The sequence below is a fragment of the Salvia hispanica genome, chromosome 3 (assembly GCF_029641045.1).
Source record: "Salvia hispanica isolate PSC_SH4W2 chromosome 3, Shi_PSC_v1, whole genome shotgun sequence".
NCBI lineage: Eukaryota > Viridiplantae > Streptophyta > Magnoliopsida > Lamiales > Lamiaceae > Salvia > Salvia hispanica.
In genome coordinates this window covers 6,523,714-6,547,189 of record NC_142694.1, presented here as the reverse complement: position 1 = coordinate 6,547,189, position 23,476 = coordinate 6,523,714, and the positions used below count along the sequence as shown (strand labels likewise).

General features: G+C 37.3%; 2 protein-coding genes and 1 long non-coding RNA gene across 3 annotated transcripts; 2 read left to right on the top strand and 1 right to left on the bottom strand.

Annotated features, from left to right (window-relative positions):
• Positions 1-1,408, top strand: LOC125209125 (uncharacterized). Its single transcript, XM_048108733.2, has 3 exons — positions 1-745; positions 811-948; positions 1,022-1,408. Exons 1-3 carry the CDS (start codon positions 89-91, stop codon positions 1,367-1,369), a joined length of 1,143 nt encoding a protein of 380 aa, XP_047964690.1. The 5' UTR covers positions 1-88; the 3' UTR covers positions 1,370-1,408.
• Positions 1,409-6,450: 5,042 nt separating this feature from the next.
• Positions 6,451-10,659, top strand: LOC148930031 (uncharacterized). The gene is made up of 3 exons (XR_016136694.1): positions 6,451-6,550; positions 8,448-8,553; positions 10,145-10,659. It is a non-coding gene; the product is annotated as an uncharacterized LOC148930031 (long non-coding RNA).
• Positions 10,660-15,247: 4,588 nt separating this feature from the next.
• LOC125209124 (protein DETOXIFICATION 22-like) lies at positions 15,248-17,444 on the bottom strand. Its single transcript, XM_048108732.2, has 7 exons — positions 17,196-17,444; positions 16,587-17,128; positions 16,406-16,492; positions 16,032-16,327; positions 15,822-15,941; positions 15,633-15,717; positions 15,248-15,311 (listed from the first exon to the last, which is right to left on the bottom strand). The coding sequence occupies exons 1-7, from the start codon at positions 17,442-17,444 to the stop codon at positions 15,248-15,250; spliced, it is 1,443 nt and encodes a 480-aa protein (XP_047964689.2).
• Positions 17,445-23,476: the final 6,032 nt, after the last annotated feature.

Below are 23,476 nucleotides of genomic sequence, written 5' to 3'. Positions count from 1 at the left end.
GACCTTCACACCCAAACTAGATCTACATGTAGATTGGTTGGAAACTTTACAAAAACAAAGAAATTATAATCGTTACAAGTTAATTGGCATGTATGTTAGATGGGTTGATCGCCTGCTCAACACATTGAATTCCTCTAACAATCTTGTCAAATTCAGAGTGGCGTTCTCTTTATCTTCTGCTTTCACATTATGGATTGATGAATGGCTTAGTTACGCTGTGAATAGAAAGGTTGAGAGCCTTGATTTGATTTTGGGCACTGACTTACCACAAGACTGCTACTCTTTTCCATACAAACAAGGGAATTTCCCTGACAATCTAAAACTGCTTAAGAAACTCAGTTTGCATTCTGTTATTGTAAGTGGTGAGGCTGTGGCCTTTATGTTAGGGAATTGCCATCTCCTTGAGCAACTCTCGGTGTCTCGAATAGGCTCGCTGGAGTCTCTAAAGGTTGTTCAAACCTCGCCAGTGTTCAAATGCCTAGAAATCAGCCAATGCAACAGTCTCAATTTAGTTGTGGTTCGTGAGTCGAAAGTTGTCTGCATTAAGTATGATGGTGCAACTAACCAATATTGTAGCTTCACGTTCGTCGATGTTCCTCTCCTTACTCAGCTCTGGATTCGGGCGAAAGCGCACAATCCTTTTGTAAATTTTACTTCCATCATAAGCATTTTAGACATGTTTGATTATGTGATTCCACAACTACACATGCTCAAGATATACGCTACGGTCAGACTCCAAGACGAGGTACACTTGTAATTGATTTTCAATAAACTAGTTACTTTAATGGTTTTATTGCATGTATTGTACAGGATATTATAAAGAAGTTGATGCCTAAGCTCAAGGAATTAGTGGTGGTATTCGATAGTAATTACTGTGACAAGTGGTCTCTCATGCCAGTAATAAGTTGGTTTAGAATGACACCTTGCTTGCAGAGATTTGTGGTAGAGGTAACTATCTGTTTATTTTTTATTTTTTATTTTTTATTTTTTTATGAATTACTCTAACTTTGTCAATTAATAGGCACCACATCAAGAGAAGAACAAAAAATGTCTTAATAGTATAAAGTGTTATGATTGTTGGCATTTGCGTTTTTATAAACGAGAGTACAACTTCGGGAGGGTTAATTCTCCAATCAAAGAAATAGAGTTTGTTGGTTATCGTGGTGTGCTTAATCATTTTCAAATGATTACACAGTTTGTGGAACTCGGCGCGGCCATAGACAAGATAATTGTCGATCCACGACCTTTCAAGCTTCGTAGTTATATGCCATGGGATCGCATTTCTCAAAATGATACGAAGGATGAAATATTTGCTAGAAATTGTGCGAAGGACCAACTTAAACATTATCCGCGTGTCAACATTCTTTAGAGTGAACATACATCAAATTTATTTCTATATTTAGACACTTTATTATTATTAAATTATTAGAAATGTTGCATTTCAATTGCTTTTAAAGTTAATTCACTTTATATTATAGACAATGGGCCCTTTTAATGCCCAAGAGGCGACATCCACAATTTGTGGTCCACAAAGGTATTGGTATTCATGGTCTCCATTATAATCAATTTATCTACTCTCTTTTCCACTATCATCAATTTAGGATAGTTAAATTAAAATAAGAGTAACGAAATCATCTCTCGTTATCTCTTACTTCTCAAATTTCAAAAGGTTGAAACTTGAAAGTGCAAACGATGATGTTTTAGACTGTCACCACGTACTCACTCACACACACACACACACACTAGAAAGCAGCTTGCCTGGTTTTGAGCTTGGAGTGGCCACTGGAACAATCACACATATTGGAGAGTTGATCCAAAGCCCCCATTTAAAGTGGACAATAACCGAAAAACGGACAAAAATGGCCAAAATAATAGGGGATGAGGGAGTAGATAAAAGAGAAGAAACCAATGTTTTAAAAATTGAATCAGTGAGTGAGTGAACCGGCGAAGCTACTGATTCATAGTTTAACCGGGTGAACTAAGCTACTGTTCATGGTTTAACCGGGTGAACTACTGGTCGAACCGTTTTATTATTACAAATTATATATAAAATATATTCAATTTAATGAATAATAAAATAATTCAATTTATAATAAAATGCATAAATATATAAATATAAAAAATATTGAAAATTAGTAAACCTAACATACATAGCAATTATTCACTTAGTAATTGACATAATAACGTCCATATAATTATGTAACAGGAGTAAGCATTTATTTTCGGCACGGATTTTAAGAAATGTTAAAAAAAAGTTACGTGGAAGAAAATTTGAGGAATATGAATCTCATTTGTATATACTCCTATTAGTTTTAAAAGATATGTGAGCGGAGTGAGTTAGTGAAATGTGAGACCTCTTTACAATTTATAGTACTAACAATGAACCTGGACTTCTATTCGTGGATGAACCAAAATGGAAAAAATGAGACTCCTATTCGCGGACGGAAGGAGTAACTTTTACTCTCTCCGTCCCAAAGTAAGAGTCATATTTTGCCATTTCGGTCCCACAATAAGAATCACATTTCACTTTTAGAGTCTTACATTCCATTAACACAATTCATTCACATTCTATTATAAATTCAATATAAAAAAAATGGATCTCATATTTCACTAATTTTTTCAATCTATTTTTTTTATATTTCTTAAAATCTGTGTCCACAATAAACGTGACTTTTATTATGGGACAAAGAGAATGATAAATCACTTTACAGTATAATCGTGTCCGTACATTAATGAGTTATAGTATTGAAAATCAATATAGAAAGCCGAATAAATACATGTATTGTCTGACTCTCTTAAGTAACTTTGAATTTTTTCGGTTCTAATCCTATAATCCTAGGATTTGTCGTGAAAATATTACCATAACTAACATTAATAATTTAGTAGTAGATTGAATTATCTGTTGCTAACTATTTTGCGGCGACAAAATTGATAACGGCATCGAATTAATTCACAGCTAATTTATACTACATGACATAATTTAGGGTTGTAGATGAAAGTTGTAAATTAATGAATTATATCTGAATAGGGGTGGATAGATACAATATATCTTACTGAAACCACCGTATCGTACATCTTATCGTAAATTCGATATGTGAAAAAATCATATCTTTACGTTACCAAAATTTTCGGTATACCTAGGGCTGAGGAAAAATACCGAAAATACCGAATATTTGGTATACCGTGATTTTCGGTAGGGTATGATACCTTACCGAAAGATTTCTGTAAGAGCATCTCCAATGGGCGGCTAGCCACCGGCTAGCCGATCGACGTGGCTAGCCGGTCGGCTAGCCGAACCATTGCAATCGGCCAGCCGCAAATCGGCGTGGGCTAGCCGGTCAGCGGGCGCTGGCCGCCATTGTAGCGGCCCGATCGGCCAGCGATCGACCAGCCCCCAACGGTCGAATTTTTTTTTCGACCCCTATATATACGCGATTTCAGTTTCATTTTCATTTGCACCACTTGTTTTTACGAGTTTCTCTCTCTCTAAATTTCTGTACAAGAGCAACACCGAGGAGGAGAGGGTAGCGGGGCTCGTGTGCGGGAGCCCTTTTTTTAAAAAAATATCATGTATTTTTTTTTTAAATCTTTGTAATTTTTTTATGAAATGAATGAATTTTATTCCGTAAATGTCTCGTAAATTTTATTCCGTAATCGTAAATTTTAATTCCGTAAATGTAGTGTTTTTTGATTTATTTTTTTTGCGGCTGGCCTATGGCTGACCTAAATCTGATGTGGCAGGTGGATTTTTAGTGCTGCTGACGTGGCAGGGAGAGAGAGTGGCTGGCCTATGACCATTGGAGATGCTCTAAGGTAACGGTATGAACTTTCATATACCGCGGTATACTGCTGCATACAGAAATTCGATACATAACCGTAAATTAAGGTATATACCGTAAAATATAAATATAATTATTTATAAATTATATTTTATATAAGTTTAAATTATAAAACCTATTGCGAAATATAAATATAATTATGAATAAAATATATTTAATATATTTTTTAAATTATAAAATATAATAATATTCTAAAAACTCAAATTATCTATTTTCATTGGTAATGAAAGCCAGGTATACAGAAAAAGTACGGTATACTGAAAATGAGGTACGGTATTGGTATGGAATTTCGCCATACCGAAAATAAGGTATACCGAAGATCAGTATACCGAAAATTTTGGTAAGGTAAAGGTATGATTTTTTCACATACCAAATTTACGGTAAGGTATACGGTATGGTGGTTTCGGTAAGGTATACTGTACCTACCCACCCCAAGGTATACCTTATTTTTGTAATGGCGAAATTCCATACCGATACCGTACCCAAATTCGGTATACCGTACTTTTTGTGGTATACCTGATACGCTCGGATTTTGCACAGTTTTAAGGCCATTATTTGGTCCGTTTTTTATGTCAAAGTCACTCTACATGTCTATTATTTGAATATTTTATCTATTTTGGTATTTTTTACGTGTTTTGTGAGAAATGTGCATATTTGAGCCGAAAAAGGCAGTCAAAACGCAACGTCTGGAAATCTGGAGTTTAGACGGCGACCGGCGACCGCCGGCGCCCGGCGGTCAGTGCTATGTAGCGGCCCGCCTCGGAAACTTTCGCCTGGAAACGAGTCTCGCCCGGCGACCGCCGGAGGTCAAGCGGCGGTCCGCCGCCGAAGGAACAGAGACTCTGGAATGCAAAGCGGCGACCGCCGGCCAAGGTGCGGCGGTCCGCCGGAGAAAGGCGGCGAATCCGAGAGCCCTAGATTCTGCTCCAAGATTTACCATATTTTGAAGATCTTTTCTTTCTACAATGAGGAATGACTTTCTCCTATAAATAGGACCTCAAGCTTCATCAATTAGAGAGCTTCTTTTTGCAAAATAATTACTGGAGATTAAAAGCTAGAGTACGTCATTGTGCAAGGAGTTGAAGAAGGATTTCAAGAACATCAAGAACGACAAGGATTCAACCTACGGGTTTTATTTGCTTTAGTTTTATGTTCAAATTGTCTCCCCTTCAATCTATGTGTTTAGCTTATTCCATTATGTGTAACTAAACTAATAGGATTCTAGGGATGTGTTATTAACGACTTTGGTTATACAATTCCAGTTTTCTACTTAATATCCGTTTTATTTTTACTTTGTTTCTTCCCTAAGTATTCGTGATGCTACATAATTGAGTGACACAATTGTGTATGATTTAATATAACTTGCTTCATAACTGTAAGAGAGTTCTAGCGAGTTGGATTCACTTAGTAGACGTGTAACATCCCAAAATAAAGTTTAATCAGGAAGTAACTTCCGATACGAGATCCGTCGATTCATAGTAAATTTCTTAGAAATTATGTATAAAATGGAGAAAAAAATATGTATATATTAAATTATATAGCTAAAAAGTCATTAAAAGTAATTGTTTTAATTTTGAGCAAGTCAATTAAATTTAAGAGATGTTCAAATGAAGAATTTGTGCAAGGGTATTTTCTTCTCACATGAATTAGATTTAATTCTTTCTACCTTATTATCAGAATGCACAAAATTATATATGTATATGGAAATGAAATGGCTCCAAAGTGTTGTTGTGAAAATTAAAGGAAAATTCTAGAAAATGAGGAATATGTGGATAAATAAAATTGTGACAAATGTCCTAACTAATACCACATATAATAAAATATAAAGTTGGGGATAGAATTTAGAACATCTCCAGTAGCGGCTAGCCGATTTTTTTCGCTAGCCGATCGGCTAGCCGAACTATTGGAACCGGCTAGCCGCGAATCGGCGTGGGCTAGCCGATTTGAGGGCGCTAGCCGACCGCTGGCCGATCCCACTAGCCGCCATTGTAGGCTCAATTTCGGCTAACCGGTTGAATTTTTTTAATGTATTTTTTTATGCATTTTTTTAATTTATTTCATTTTTTTAATGTATTTTTTTATGCATTTTTTATTGCATTTTTAATGTACTTTTTTTTATGAATTTTTTTTAATTATGTAATTTTTTTTAGGATGGAACTTTTTTAGTTTATATAAAATTTTTGCATTTTTATTGCATTTTTATGCATTTTTTAATGTATTTTTTTAATAAATTAGTGAGGAGTAGAGTGGGGCGGTGGCTCGTGTGTGGAAGCCCGGATTTTTTTTTATTATGTAATTTTTTTGATTTTTAGTTATTGTACTTTTTTTTATTTAAATAAAATTAACGAATTTTTTTCGTATATGTGTCGTAAATTTAATTTCGTATTTTGTGTTTAATTCCGCAAATGTAGTTGTTTTTGAATTAATTTTATTGCGGCTGGCCTATGACAGGCCTAAGGGTAGCCTATTTGAGAAAATGCTGATGTGGCAGGTGAAATTTTTAGTGCTGCTGACGTGGCAGGGAGAGAGAATGGCTGGCCTAAGTGCCATTGCCGATGCTCTTATAATTCAACACTTCCTCTTCCTCCTTGTTTCTCCCCAGAAACGGCACCCCCCTTTCTCCTTCTTTCCCTATCATTTTTTCTCCTCCTTGATTTATTTGGGTTCGTCGGCAATCGGGCATGTAATTGACGAAAGATTACTAAATCAAGGTAGGCCTTCACTTCTATCATATTATTGAAGCATATGAATTGATAAATTTATGAATTTAGAAAACATAAGTTTTTGGCTGCCTTAGTTTGAGTTTGAAGGATGCTTCATTACTTGATTCTTTCTGTTGCTATTTGAGTAAATAATAATATAGAGCATGTTTTGAAGATGATTATTTTGCTCTGTTTTTCAGTCACTTGTTTCGATTTTTGTAGCACCATTAGAGTTGTATAAAGTTTGGTTTAACAATTTTTAAAACTACTTTGATGAGTCCAGTAGCCCCCTGAATATTTTGGAGAATTTAGGAGTTCATCTACTATTTATAATAATTAGTTAGAAAATGTTGACAGAAATTGTCCAGTTTTGATAGTTTGTGGAAAAATGATGATATCTCACAAACCATTATGAATCTCCGAATGAATCTTGTTGTATTGTAAACTAGACTTCGTTGGGTATTTAAAAATATTAAGCCAAGCTCCTAAAGCCTTCCGAATGGATATAGAATGCGAATGAGAAATCAGTCCAATACAAATGTAATATTAGGAAGTTGAAGATGTCGGGCTCGTTTGATTCGCAGATAGAATATAACAAGATAGTTAACCTAAGATAGTGTTTTCGGGCCGAATGTAAGATAGTGTCAAGATAGTGTTTGTTTGTAGTTGTTTGATTGATAAGATAGTCTCTAAATTTATTGTGTAGATAGAATGAAAAAGGACAAAAATACCCTTGTTACAATTGGTAAATATATTCTGTACTACAACTACTATAATTTATCGAAAATCATGCTTCATTACTTAATTGGTCTTTAATTATCATTGCATATTAAGATATCATATCACAAAACTGCCGTAATGGTTGTGTAAATTAGGTCACTAATTAATCCAAAAATTAGCTAATTCCTTAAGTACTCTAGTTTTGTGAATTAACTGAATCAATTTGTGTTAAATAGCAAATTTTAAATTAATTATTGAAGAAATCAACAGTGACTTTTTGCTCTAAGACAAAACACCAGTTGAGGAAGAAGCTCAGCTCTATCATCGCTGTCTCAATTCGAGCAAGATGAACACATTCAACCATCACAAAAATCGAATGAACTATTACCAAAATTCAAGCAAATTAGAGCAAGCAGAGCACCTTTGACCTATTTTGAGCAAAAAATAAACTGAAATTGAGTAAGAACCATTACGATGGTACATCCTTAGATGATGCTTAGATATGAATATCAACAAGAAGAGGCTTAGAACAATAAATCCATCAGGGGAGAAGGTCCGACGACGGCCGTTGGGAGGAACGGTCAATACCGCCGGATACTAAACTCCACACGACGCCGGAGAATGTAGCCGAACACAGTCCGATGGCCGGCGCCTCCTAGATGATGCAAAAAAAGTAGTTTGTGAAAGAGGAGAGAGAGAGCGGCATGTGGAGAGAAGGTGGGAGAGAGAGAAGAAAAAGGGGTAAAATTGGCTATCGTAATGCAACAGTTCACAAACCCACCAAAATTGGTGAGTTAGTGTTTTCCCAAATTTTGAGTTAGCACGCCGGCCTAGGCGGGCTTTATACATTTTCTCGGGCCTTGAGATAGTACTTTCAAGACAATCAAACATCAGATACTTTTCACTATCTAGCCTTTTCCAACTATTTCTATCCAATCAATCGAGCGAAGGGGTGACTAAGATGAGATGGCAAAGGAATTTATTTAGATAATTTAATTATAAAAATATGATCTTGGGTAAAGTGTTAATATAAGTATATGTGAATTTCTCGAAGCTTTAGAAGTAAGGAAAAAGGGCTGAAGATTGAAGAATTAGCATAATATAAAGTTAAGAAGAAATCGTTACACTAGAAGGTAATTAGCGAATATTGTTACTAATAGTTATTGTATTTATATTTCTAATCAAGGCAAAAGAGCCAATTTTATGAAGCAAACACGAAGGAAGGGACTTGGAAGATAGTGAAATATGAAGGTGAAATAAGCTTATGTTATTAAGCTTACGAAGCTTACGAGGTAGCGTATTTTCTCTATGGTCTTTAATCTTTTTGTTGAGATAATGTATGTTAGATTGTGAATAAATATGAATATAGGTGAATGTTATGCTTAATTATACTTATAGTGTGAAAGGCCTGACTGATATGAGATTCATTAATCGAATCTGGATATTTTGTGGAGAAATGGTATAAGTATGAGTATATGATGAGATTAGAAATAAATTGTTATGAAAGATAATAATATACATATTTGTGTAATATATTAGTATATGAATTTGATAAGAAAATGAAAATGATTGTGGATGTAAATTCGATAAGATAAATATGGAAATGGGCGAGATGATGATGTCTGATCTATGTGTGATGATGTATGACCTGTCTGTGTTGATGTGTTATGTTGGAAATTGATAGAAATAAAATATACTTGATTGTGCTTATGCCCCGTGCTTGAGTGTATTCTGTGGGTACAATTGGCATGCCATAGGACAGCAGCGTTGCATTCTCTATGATTACTCGTCTTCTGGATAACCGAAGCGAGGATCGTCTGTTATCTGATCTGATATCTGATATTATGTCTGATCTGCACCCTCGTGGGTGATCTAGTTATCTGTCTACTCTACTCTATGCAGAGTCCTCTCGAGGACAAAATCTGCATCTGCATCTGATTGATTCTGTCTCTGTCTCTGATCTGGTCCGCGTACCCTAGTCTGTCACTTAGCACTTTATGGGGCAATATCTGTTTTGATATGTGAGAATGTTGGTGGTCACTATATGCACCTTGAAATGCGAAGATGCTGTGATTTGACTGTGTTGATGATATCTAGGATTTATGTGTGTTGTTGATTATGTCTGAGATATTTGCGTGTTATTGTGTGGATAAGAATGTGAAATAAAGTTATAGATGATTAAATGTTTGACTTTGGGCATAGAAATAGAACGTAAGACAGATTGTGGGAAAATATGCTTATAAGATAAAAATGAGCGTCAATAAATACTAATTGGGGCTAATTGAATATATTCAATGACTATGGAATTACGTATTTGTAAGTAAGTATGTGTAGAATTGTGATGCAATGTGATAGTATTGATATGAGAAATTATTTGGGAAATATGGTACTCCCTCCGTCCCGGAGTATTAGACTCACTTCTTTTGGGCACATGATTTAAGGAATTGATATTTAAATAGTTAAAGTGGAGAGAGTAAAGTATAAGAGAGGGAAAAAGTAGGAGAGATAAGAGAGAAAAAAGTAGGTGGAGAATAAAATAAGATAAATGTTTTTTGCTAAAAAAGGAAACGAGTCTAATATGTTGGGACATCCCAAAAAGGAAAGTTGGTCTAATACCTTGGGACGGAGGGAGTACTACATATGTATTTGTTTTGACGATGAAAGACGTGTGTGCTATGTATAAGTGTTTGTAGGTGGATCGGAATGGGATATGTCTTAAGAGACATAATATAAAATGATTCAATGAGAAAGAAAAAAAAAATAAGCAATTAAAATATTTGTTAGTAAACCATTGTCTTTTCTAAAAAGATTGAATTATGTAGTGTGGGCATTGCTACTGAGCTGTCAAGCTCACCCCTCCCTTTTTCTTTTTCCACCCTGCAGGTTAAGTGATATAATCTGTATTAGAGGAGCGCAGCGGCTGCATCCTTGACGAGTCACTAGTCTATTGTGGAAGTTTAGAAAATGGTGGCATGTTTTGTATAAATTTTTTTGATAGTCTTTTTCCGCTGCAAAGTTTGATATTTAATTTTCCATGTAATGTAATTTATATATAAATTAAAAGTGCATGAGTGTCGGTGATACCAGATAGTGACATTTCTTATTCGGTGGGTTTACCGATCGAGTAAGGGGTGTTACAAGACGCTACAGTTAGCTTTCTTTAAAACGACACTGTTAATTGAGAGTGAGGACTTTTCAAGGGTCTTAGGAGCTTTATGGAGTTACGTGTTAGGATTGACAACCCTAATATTGTAATCAACGCTTGTATCGCATGAGCATGAGCTAAGTGACTTGTTCTATCAAAGTAATAATTGTGCTAGGGTATTGTAGTTTGGAATTTGTATAACCATAACTGTGAACGCACATCCCTGGAATTCTCCTTATCTCTATATTTTATCTCCGTGATTTATTTGCAATTAGTTGTTATTTGATTTCTATTGTTTTCTGTTTTCAAAAATTCCCAAAACTTTCGGTTCTCCAGATAGTAATTGAGTTTTAGTAGAGGATAGACACTTTGTGTTCGTCTTCCCCGTGTTCGATATCCTGAACTGACCTTTATCTATACTATATATACTCTGTATACTTGCAGATTTATTTAGTGCTAAAAAATAGTGCATCAAGTTTTTGACGCCGTTGCTGGGGAAGACAATTTACTTTGGAGTGATATCTTCAAACGGACAACTTTACTACTTTGGATTTAGTTTCGCGACCCACTTAGGCGTGAGGGGCGCTTACCGTATCATCAATCGGTCTCTGTTCCGCACCGTGCTCGCCCTTACACCAGGAAGCGATCGGCTTGGAACAGACCGAATGGTCGTTACCCAGAGGAGTTGGATCGAGGCTTTCACGGATATCGCCAGCCTACTTGTTGGGATGCACCCCTAAACCGTGCCCAGTACCCTGTAGGTAGGGTGGACAGACCGCGGGATCTCAACATGAAAGTGCCTCGTTTCGATGGTTCGGATGCTTCTAATTGGATTTCTATGGTCGAGTATTATTTCGACCATCTGCAGATGCCAGATTCGGACCTTCTGCACTATGTAGTGATACTATTCCAACCACCGGCTACCGAATGGATTTTTAACTACAGAGCAAACAACTCGGTGGTAACGTGTAACATCCTTGACCAAAGCAGGTACTCCCTCCGTCCCGGGGTATTAGACTCACTTCTTTAGGGCACAAGATTTAAGGAATTGATATTTAAATAGTTATGTGGAGAGAGTAAAGTATGAGAGAGTGAAAAGGTAGAGGAGAGAAAAGAGAAAAAAGTAAGTGGAGAATAAAGTAAGATAAATGTCTTTTGCAAAAAAAGGAAATGAGTCTAATATGTTGGGACATCTCAAAAAGGAAAGTTGGTCTAATATCTTGGGATGGAGGGAGTATTATTTTTGTAGATTATTTTGTACAAAATTATTGTGGGTATGATATTTATAAGCAATGGTATTATATTAAAATTATGTTAGGATAATTAAACTAAGTATGTGTACTATAAATGTATATACCAATTTAATATTTAACTAATGAAAGTAATAAAATTATATTATATATATACGTGAATGTATTTGTATAAGAACTTTTATTCAATATTTTAATATTTAATATATTTAGATATATGTAGCCTGTTTTATTTGATATAGTAATACACATTTGGTTACAAACTGGGACACGTGTAGAGAAAATAAGAGGAGTTGGCCATATCGTCTCATGCATTTGGCGTGTGTAGTATATAGGTGATGAATTTTTTTATATGAAGGAGGGGAAGTTTTATTCGAAAAATAAGAAAGAAGAGGAATTTGGACAGAAAAAAAAAGGGAAAGAAGAGGGAGAGAATGAAAAATTTAAAGCATAAACTCAAAATTCATTTTAGAGCAAAAGAAATATTAGTGAATAAAAAAAAATGGGGAGCATGTGAGTTCGACAAATAAAAAGGACTGTAGAATGAGAAGAGGAATTTGGAATTCAGTTAGATTGCCAATCATAATCAGATGTGTATAAATCAGCACTTTTAATTTTACATGTTTTTATGTGGTTACTTGGTATGTGTTGAGTTGAAGTGAATAATTGGATTATACGATGTGATATTGATATATATGTGTTTAGTGGTGATGATTGAGATATATGCTTGGTGCAATATTAATAGTATATTATATTGGAATTATGTAGTGGAATATGATATGGATATGTGATTGGTGCAATAGATATGTTTTGCATATGGTATTGGAATTACATGAATCATTTGATTAAAGAGGATCTGTGATAGTCTTGTCCTGGATCTGAAATCACAGTGGACATATTGGGACCTTCGGGTCAATCATAGTGGGACCTTCGGGTCAAATCATATTGGGACCTACGGGTCAATTCATAGTGGGACCTACGGGTCAAATCATAGTGGGACCTTCGGGTCAAATCATAGTGGCATATTGGAAATCCCGGGCAGATACCAGGCTTGAACTGTCACAGATTAATAAACTGAACAGAGTGGCATATGCATATTTATATGGAATTATGTTAATATTTGTTGATTATTGTTTTATATATTGGTTAAAGAATATGTTTAATTATTGGGTTGTGGAATTAAAGGTAAGGTTTATATGCACTGAGTTGTGGCTCATATAAACCACTAACATTTTTCAGGAATAAGATATCAGTGAATCTTTTGGGTTGACGTGAGTCATAAGAACTCCACATGTTATTAGGGTCGGCGGCTGACGCGTTTTGGCAACCTTCTCCTCCTCATCATTTTTGCATATAGATAAATATATAGTATAAAGAGTGGTGAGAGGGTCCCACTACAGTTTAGAATGTTCGAAATGTGTACCTGATAAATAGTGGTTTTTGAAATTATATAATATGTGCGCTTTATGTACTCGAAATGTGGTTATTTGTTTTAAATATTTGAATTTATTTATAGTAAGTGCATACGTCATAAGAGTTGGGGTGTGACATAACGTGGCTTGAGTTTCTAGAGGACGTTCGCCACAGGATTGATCCCTAGAGTTTTCGAAATAGCATAGGACCGTTGTCCAAGTTGGTGCAGACCGGTACAGTAGCTGAGTATCATGGTGCGTTTGAGCGCTATTTGAATCGTGTGGAGGGATTATCTGAGGAGACATTGACTCCAATTTTTATAACCGGTCTTAAGGAACCTATTCAAGAAAAGGTGGAGCTGCAACAACCGGCATACTTGGCCGAAGCGTTGGCTTTAGCCTTGCGGCTGGCGGCCTCGTGCGACGAACGACAGTCGCAGCAGCCTCAAAATAAGTGGAGCAATCGGGAACCGTGATACCCAGTGGCCAACAGCAGCGCCTCGGCTGGTGCGAAACCTCCTGCCACCAATACCGCTAAGCCCAGCTTTCGACCAATCTTGGTCTCGAACGCAGAGAAGGCGGAGCGTTCGCGAAAAGGGTTGTGTTACCACTGCCCGGAGAAGTGGATACCAGGACATGTGTGTAAGCAGAAAATGTTGTCGTATGTGGGCGAAGAGGGTGCGAAGACCAGTTTAACGGGTCGGATTCCAGTGAAAAGGCTGACGAGATTATCACTGCCGACCTCTCGCACCTTCACGCCTTATCCGGGGGAAATACATCCTGTCCATTTAATGTCGTGGGCACAATTGGTACAACTACGATTAGTATCCTTATTGATACGGGCAGTACCCATGACTTTCTTCATCCCAGAGTTGCAGAGCAGCTACACTATCCTTAACACCTATTCGTCCTTTCTGCGTGTACGTGGGCAACGGCGCATCAATACTTTGTTCCCATATTGCGCGTCGCACCAAGCTTTCCGTTCAGGGCGTGGACTTTCTCATCGATCTGCACGTCATGGAAATTCATGGCCCAGATATTGTGTTAGGCATGGCTTGGTTGGAATCCTTGGGATGTTGACCTCTCATTCACCGGCTTATGAGTTTTACGAGATTATTCGAGTGGATTCGGAACTGCCCGTATCATCGCAGTCAGCGGTGGACGAAAAGGATTATAGTTCGGCTAGCCGACCGGCTAGCCACGTCGATCGGCTAGCCGGTGGCTAGCCGCCTATTGGAGATGCTCTTATGTCTTTGTGTTGACTTTTAAAAATTGATGTCAACACAAAGGCATAACTACGTCGACTAAATTTGTGTTGACATTTTAATATCATCGTGTTGATATTTTTTATCTATTGCATTGATGAGTTAGCAACTGATCAACCTCTTAGGTTAATTGTTAGTACACTTAGAAGAAATATTCATAAAAAGATTTACTATTCCATCAAACTATACATTAAAAGGTAGTACAGTAATTAAAATAGTTCATGATACAACTGTTAAATTCTCCAAAATTATGTCTTACATCGACTTGGTGAAGATCTCATCTAATCTATATAAGTGTAGATAACCCTCCCTCTTATGAGGTCTTTTAAGGGGTGAGTGACTCATTTCTAATATGGTATCAGAGCGGACCCAAGTCGATGATGGTTTTCTCTTTATCTCTTATCTACCTCACGAGTGGAAGACCAATGTCATTTCTGGCCCACATTGATGGTGGTTTCTCTTATCTCTTGCATTGTCTATCCACGTGATGGAAGACTGATGCCCTTTCCGGCCCACACGTGAGGGGGTGTGTTAAATTCTCCAAAATTCTGTCCCACATCGACTTGGTGAAGATCTCATCTAATCTATATAAGTGTGGATAACTCTCCCTCTTATAAGGCCTTTTAAGGGGGTGAATGACTCATTTCTAATAACAACCTCAAATTAAATCTCCAGATACTCAATTTAAAAGCAAAGCAAATTAAAAACAAAAATAATTGGATAGTAGTACTCTGCTGTTACGAACGAGGCCCTAAAAATATTTGTTGCAATCCTATTTACTACAGCACCAACTTATTGGTGCTATAATTCACACACGTCCCAACTTATTGGGTGACTCGAATTCCCTATCTACCGGTTGTAGGACAGTAGGGTAATGATATTACCACCTCGTGGTCCGAGTCATCTAGCTCGATCTAAAAGTTTCGACCTTTCACGGTGACAAAGTTTCGTTTTGCAGAGAAATGGGGTGATCCGTTTCTGAGCAAGCAAAATTTGTTGACGATGAATGATGAGTGCAAATTTACCTAATATCATTGGAATTAGATGAGTAAAATCTATTGATGAGTTCCCTCTGTCCGCCATTAGAAGTCTCATTCATGGCGTCACGGGTTTTAAAAAATGTTAAGAAAAGTGAGTGGAATAGGGGTCCCACTTGTATATATTAGTTTTAAATGAAATGTGAGTGGAATGAGTTAGTGGAAAGTGGAACCCTATTACTATCTATGGTAAAAGTGAATCGGAACTCTTATTCGTGGATGGACTAAAATGGAAAAATGGGAACTCCTAAGTAGTACTTACCTGTTATCCCAATCTGTGATGCAAGTCATCCTAACAAGTATCCCAGTTTGGACAGCAGTTCCCATTATCATCCCTACCCACACCCTAACCAATTCTATTACCAAATATGAAACATCCATGTTTCATCATTAACTCACTTATGTAATGCTAACTAATTAAGAAGAAGAAATGGTTAGTTATCTCTACTCACCTCAACCTGCAGCTTGAAGACATAACCAAGAATGACTCCCAAAGGCAAACCAATCAAGTAATATGAAGCCAGATTCACATATGACACAATGCCTTGTAGCCCAGTTCCATTAGCAACACCTGCATGCTTCACACAAAATTCATCTTCTTCCTCATATATTTGCATATTTCAAATCTTTGTGCTTAGCAGAGGGAGTGGGCTAGGCTTGCCTGAGAAAACCGGCTGAACGCTGTTCAGCAGCAGAGTAAACGCAAGCAGAGGAGACAGACGAGCAACCACCCCAGCCACTTCCTCACTATTGGTGAACGCGTAGGCTGTGTTCTCCCTAAACACCAAGAAACACACAAACAACACCAACCCAATGCTGAATGATGTCCCAACTGCCATCAAAATCGAGAACTTCACCGCCTTGACATCCCTCCTTCCCAGCTCGTTCGACACACGAACACTCGCTGCTGCCATGAACCCGAAGGCTACCATCAGTGCCCATCCACTGATGTTAATGCTGCATGAAATAACAGATCTATAGTCGCGTTAACGGATCTAACAAACGAGAACGAGAAAGAGAGACGAAGAAGTGTACCAGATAGAAAGAGCATCAATTGTGACCTCTGAATTACCCATGTTTCCAGCCAGTATAATTAGCAAAGTGTTGTAGCAGAATTCTAGGCTATGAATTCAAAAACACAAAAAATGTTAAAAAACCATCATCAAATAAATATCACAAAATTCTAGCAAAGCAGGATGTAAGTCTTAAGTCCTACCAGATCATCACACCAGATGATACAGAGAGCCTGATTGTTCGTCCAATATCCACGAATGCCAAGGCCGTGAACCCCTTCCACGTCTCTCTACAACCACCACATGTGATGTACACGATCTGGCCTACATTCGGTATCACATACGCCAAAACAGTAGACACCATCACACCAGTAACACTGAACCCCAACTTCACAGACAAAAGCCACGAGAAGAAGACATGTGCTAGCAACGACAGCACTGAATAAAACGAGAGGATAAAGTTCTTGCTCTGCGACTGCAGGAACGAGTTGCAGCTATACAGCACAGCGTACAAGAACGAGATAGCAATGAACCACAGAGCAAAATCCCCTTCCACATCAGCAATCCTGTGATCCTGGCCTAATACTTTTAAAATCAGGGCAGCAAATATAAACAGCAGTATCAGAAGGGTTGTGGCAACGAGCACGATGATCCATGATTGCTGAAGATATAAGCCGAGCTTGTGATACTGTTTGGCACCAAATGCTTGCCCGCACAGCGTTCCGACCCCATTAACCATGCCAAACTGCACAATGCATGATAATTTCACACATTTTTTATTGCCAAAGTTGTAAGTGTAGAGATAAGAGTACCTGAAAACCAAGGACAACTCGGAAGATCACGCTGAAGACAAGGGCGTATGCAGCGAGCTGCATAGAGCTGAAATGGCCTATAAAAGCTTGGCTGATTACATGTATTCCAAATGTTGAAAATGGAATTAAGATAGCTGGACATGCAACAACCCACAATTTCTTTGTCTCATTCCATATCTTATTCTTCAAAAACAACAAAGACTCTGCCTCGTGTTCTAGCAGATTTTGATGGATGCCGCCGCCTTCCATTTGATACTGATCTAACTCTTTCTGCAAAATAAAGGTGTTTTTGCTTTTCAGAATGAGGAAGTTGTAAGTGAAGCTTTAGATAAGACTTTAAGTGTGTAGTTTCTTTTTTCAAGTCATTTTGTGATTTCAAATTATACAAGATGAAAAACACTCTAGACTTGAAAATGAATCAGATTTCTTAAATTCATAATGCAATCAACAATGTCTGAAGCAACAACAAAAGGGTGGGCAGAATGGAAATAGAATTTTTCTTGGGATTTAGTTAGATTAAAGTAATTCTCCTCCAAGATTGGAATACAATTTTCCATGTTTCATTGTAATAACTAAGATGAAGAAATTGTTGTATAGATTCACCTGAATTCTTTCTTATTCTTCTTCAATGTATTCTTTTGCTGTTACTATTTATAAGCTATACAAATCTGGTTTTCAATTTTAGTGACATCTTTAAATATTGATTAAACGTATGAACATATAAGATCGTTTAAATTTGGTCCCACTTGCTCTATTTAACTAACCCAACTCAAATTAAGTGTGACACGAATTTAATTTCTATAATTAAAATAATTGGTACTATTATTAATTTTAGAGAGAACTACTACATTTTTAGTAATTGGACATTGCACTAATGTCACCCGCATCCATATTCTTTAAAAATATCACCAGACGTTTCTAGCTATAATTAAAATAATTGGTACTACTATTATTTTAGAGAGAATTACTACATTTTTAGTTATTGGACATTGCACTAGTGTCACTCACGATCCATATTCTTTAAAAATATCACCAGACGTTTCTAGCTAGATATTGATATACTCCCCCGTCCACAAAATATTATCCATGTTTGACTCAGCACGAGTTTTAAGAAATGTGAAGAAAAGTTAGCGGAATGTAGGCCCGACATTTATGTATTAGTTTTATATTCCCTCTGTCCGCCATTAGGAGTCTCATTCATGGGCGGCACGGGTTTTAAGAAATGTTAAGAAAAGTGGTTGGAAAAAAGTTAGTGGAATAGGGTCCCACTTTTATATATTAGTTTTAAATGAAATGTAAGTGGAATGAGTTAGTGGAAGGTGAGACCTTATTACCATTTATAGTAAAAGTGAACCGGGACTCCTATTCGCAGACGGGCTAAAATGGAAAAACGGGACTCCTATTCGCGGACGGAGGGAGTAATAGTTTGTGAGTGTAATTAGTTAGTGGCAAGTGGGGTCCATTTACCAAAAAAGAAAAAAAAAAGGAAAGTGGACAACTTTTCACGGATAGACCGAAATGTCAAAACTGGACAACATTTCATGGGAGGGAGTCATGTCTTTGGAATAACTTTTGTATTTTTTTGGACCAAATTACCCTCCATGTTATAGGGTTATTTATTTCCTTTTTATGAGAGCAAGAATCGTCACCTTGGCTCATTCATTTTCCTTAAAGTATGTGTCATGACAAGCAATTCTTTATACATACCTTGACGACTTCTCTTTGGGAATGTAACAGAAATAAATGAACCAAGTGTTGTCGAAGTGGTAGCTCTCTCACGAAAAAGGTTATTAATTAAATAATTCTTATAGCATGAGGGTATTTTAATAAAAAAAGTTTGAAAACATGCAAAGTTCTTCCAGAGATATTATAACAATATGCAGGGACATCTGGTGATAGTTTATAAAGAATTATAGGCTAATAGTAATCGCGGACGGTATTAGTGCAATATCCATGGACTATTACTGTAATTCTCTCTTAATATTATAAGGTGGTGACATTATTCCAATGTTTTAATTTGTTTTTCAAATATTTACTGTTTATTGTTGGAAAAAGGAAGATGGTCGGCCACATTAATATAGGAGAGTTCCTAGACAATTTAATACATGTAAAGTTCCTAGTAGAGTATGTTTCCAATACTCATTTATTGGTGTAATTTACAAGACTCTAGTTTCCCTATAAATACTAGGGAGATAAGCATATCAATACACACAATAATTACATCAGAAATATCTCTCTACTTCTATCTTCAACATGGCTTACCAATCTTGTTATATCTCTCTCAATTACCATCTTTAAGATGGTATCAGAGCATGATATAAAAGTGTGGGGACTCAGAGCAATGTCATCATAGTCCCAACCATACCCTTCTCGGCCTTTCTTTTATCATCCCTGCAAAACCAACAAAACCACCAAAATGTCATATTCTGACACAGAAAATTCAAAACCAATATCAACCAAAACCATGGCAGATTTCGCAGCACAATTTGCTGAATTCATGAAGTTCATGAATAAGTCTGGAAACAAATCAGAAAACTCCCCTAAACAGCCACAACCGCCACAGCAACTGGAGTCCTTGGGAGAAATCCACCTTGAAGAAAAGCTCAATGGGGATAATTATCCCATCTGGACTAATCTGGTGGAAAGAGCCATCGGAGGAAAGTGGCCGACTTCTCACATTGTTGGAGGTTCAGACCCCCCCCCCCCCCTTACTGATGATCCCGGCTACTCAAAATGGCAGCAACGGGATCACTGCTGCTTTAGTTGGATCATCAAAAACCTTAAATCCAGTGGTGAATCAAGTATTACAATACAAGACAGCCAAGGACCTATGGGAAGGTCTGGCGGTCACATACGGGAGCGGAGCAGATCCATTTCAAGTTCACGACTTACACAGACAGGCAATGGCAATGAAGCAGAGGGAATTGAGTTTAGAAGCCCTCTGGAACAAATTCCAAGACTTGTGGATCTCAATTGATGCCAGAGATCCAAATCCCATGGAGAGCCCAAAGAGTATCGATAAATACAACAAAGTTACACAAAATACACAGGCTTTATCAATTCGTATGGGCATTGGACGAAAAACATGACAAAATCAGGCGAGAGGTCTTAAATCAAGATCCCTTATCATCGGTCCAGAAGGCCTATGGAATGGTACGAAGAGAAGCCGTAAACGAGAAAGTGCTCAAACCACGACCCATCTGCAATTGCCTCTGGACTAGGGGCGTTTGAACGGAGTGGAATGAATCGACAAATCCTTCCACCGGCGACCAAACCCAACCGGAGACAAGAGGAAGAGGATAAAAGCAAGTTGATTTGCACACATTGTGGAGGAAAACGGCTCACACAAGAAACGTGTTTCCACATCCGTGGATATCCCAAGTGATACCAAGTGAGACAGGAAACCCAAACAGTAACCCACTATATTGGCTACCTCTATGGGGAGAAACCATTTAGGGGGAGGATAGTCAGAGGGAAAACAACGACCAAACTAGCCAACCAGAGCCAAATCCTGCCACTGAAGTCAGTCAAACAGAGGAAGATAACAATAATACTGGGCTATCAGATTCCAAAGTACAATCCATGTCGCTCAGTGCCACACCGAACTATCATCCCCTTCTTGATATCATGTAACATGCAAAAACGAGGTTGCATCAGTAAAACTTGTGTTTTGGCAAAAAGTCATAGACATTCCTTCAAACTAAACAATACTAGAGAAAAATCTCCTTTTGCTTTAGTTCATTCTAATGTATGGGGTCCAGCCCCGGTTTCTGGGGGACAAGGTTTTCGATACTTTCTATTGTTTATTGATGATTTTTCTCGCATGACTTGGACTTATTTTTTAAAAACTAAATCAGAAGTGTATGAGAAATTCACCGAGTTCTACAATCTTGTTCAAACTCAGTACACCTCCAAAATTCAAATCCTTCGATCCGACAATGGGAGGGAATATGTGAACTCTAGAATGAAAACTTTCTTCACAGAGAACGGTATTATTCATCAAACATCTTGTGCATATACACCCGAACAGAATGGGGTAGCTGAGCGAAAAAACTGGTATATCCTTGAAATCACTCGTGCACTTCTTATAGAGTCTAGCATACCTAAGTCTTTTTTGCCAGAAGCCATTGCAACAGCCGTTTACCTTCTCAACCGCCTTCCAACAGGTATCCTAAACTTCAAAACTCCCTTAGAAGTCTTTTCTTCTCAGCATTCGATACCCTCTTCTCTCCATCTTGAACCCAAAATTTTTGGATGCACTGTTTTTGCTCACATTCCAAAACATGATCGGGATAAATTCTCACCTTGTGCTGTCAAATGTGTCTTCTTGGGGTATGGGACAAATCAAAAGGGATATCGATGCTATGACCCATCAGCAGATCGCATGTACGTTACTATGAACTGTGATTATGTTGAGAATGAATATTTTGTTAGGTTTTGTATACTGAAAAGCATGTTTCGAGCAAGTTTGCGTGAATAGAATCTTGCTTGTATACGTAAAACTCTACAATCCACTTTTAACCCGATTCAATATTATTCGGGCAGTTTCGCATGAATAGAATCACTATTATTATTACATTGTGTTTTCTTGTGCATTTATAAGATGTTTTATAAACATCTAAATGCATAAGAAGTAAACAAAGTCTAAGTTTTTTGCTTAGTAGACCGGTTGTGAGCGTCGTCCACTTTAAGGTAACACGGTCAGATCTATGCAATGCTTTGCAAAAGAAAAAGAAGAATTTCACAACCTAGATAGGCTTAGACTACCTATCGTGAAAGGTTGCAATGTCAGTCCGCATATTTCTAAGCCTTACTGAAATAAGATGACATTGGTGTGGTATAGCACTGAACGGATCTAACAGCAAGACGTGTCTTTATGCTATCTACTGAAAGACTAGGTATTGATAAAATATATTTCTTAATCTACATATGTTAGCATTGAGCATACGGTATTGATTATGCACTACTTTGACTTATCAAATGGTGCGGGTTTTTCGCAACCCAATGATCATGATATATTGGGTAGTGGTGATTAATATCTAGCGGTGCTAGGATTGCTATTATGTTGAATCGTGCGCGAGGTGAGTCTCGTTTGATAATTTCCTCAAGAGGAGCTCGAACAAGGTTTTATTATTTGGAAAACTGGCCAGTTGGAGTTTTATTACTCTATGAATAATAAATAAATGTTTCTTGCTAAGTCCACTCTTGGAACTAATATGATATTAATTAATTAAGTCCATAGCAGGCATTAATTAATTAATGGACATTTATATCTTAAGTGCGGGAAACAAATAATAGAAACAATGGAAACCCGGATTACTTGTAATTTCGGATTTGGATGGGGAGAGTTCAATATTAATTAGTAAAAAGCTAATTGGGGGAGCCCATATCCAAAACCTTCCTTAGATCCCTGTCTGGGCCCAAAAGAAACTTAATATAAATAGGAGAATAAATGAGACGGAATTATTAATTATTTTCATTATGTAATTTTCGTTCCTTTCTCTACAAGGAGGACGTATTTTCTTTGGCTTTCTCCTCCGTGAGAATATCAGCTCCTCCTCCGTGAGGAATTTTTTGTCTTCTTTATTCGAGTCCTAGTATTTTGATAAGATCAGCCCATCCTGATATCGAGATACAGTTCGGGAACCAGAGAGAAGATCCGTGGTTTAGTATTGAAGATCATCACGTGGAGAAGGCGCAAGCAATCGTCAATTCTTTGGAGATTCAAATCGGTAACTCTAAACCGTAGTATTCATGTTTAGGATTTACTTTCTATGAGCATGAATTATTTGTGTTCTAGCATGCAATTATCTGTGTAACATGTGAATTGATTAATCGCATAATCGGTCAAATAGATCCTTATCTGATTTATTTGTTTTATACAAGTCTTCCGCTGTGCAAGGGGCACCAAACCCCAACATATTTCTATAGCCAATCTAGTGGTCAGGGGGAGAGTGAGACAGGAAACCCAAACAGTGACCCACTAAATTGGCTACCTCTATAGGGAGAAACCATTCAGGGGGAGGATAGTCAGAGGGAAAACAACGACCAAACTAGCCAACCAGAGCCAAATCCTACCACTGAAGTCAGTCAAACAGAGGAAGATAACAATAATACTGGGCTATAAGATTCCAAAGTACAAGACATGTCACTCCAGGGTACTGCCACGCTATCTGACCAGTTCTTGAATCCTGAGGTAACGACTTCTGATCTCAATATTGGTCCTTTTTCTGAAACCACTAACAATAACAGGGAAATCAGAAGTGATAGCAGTGAACCAC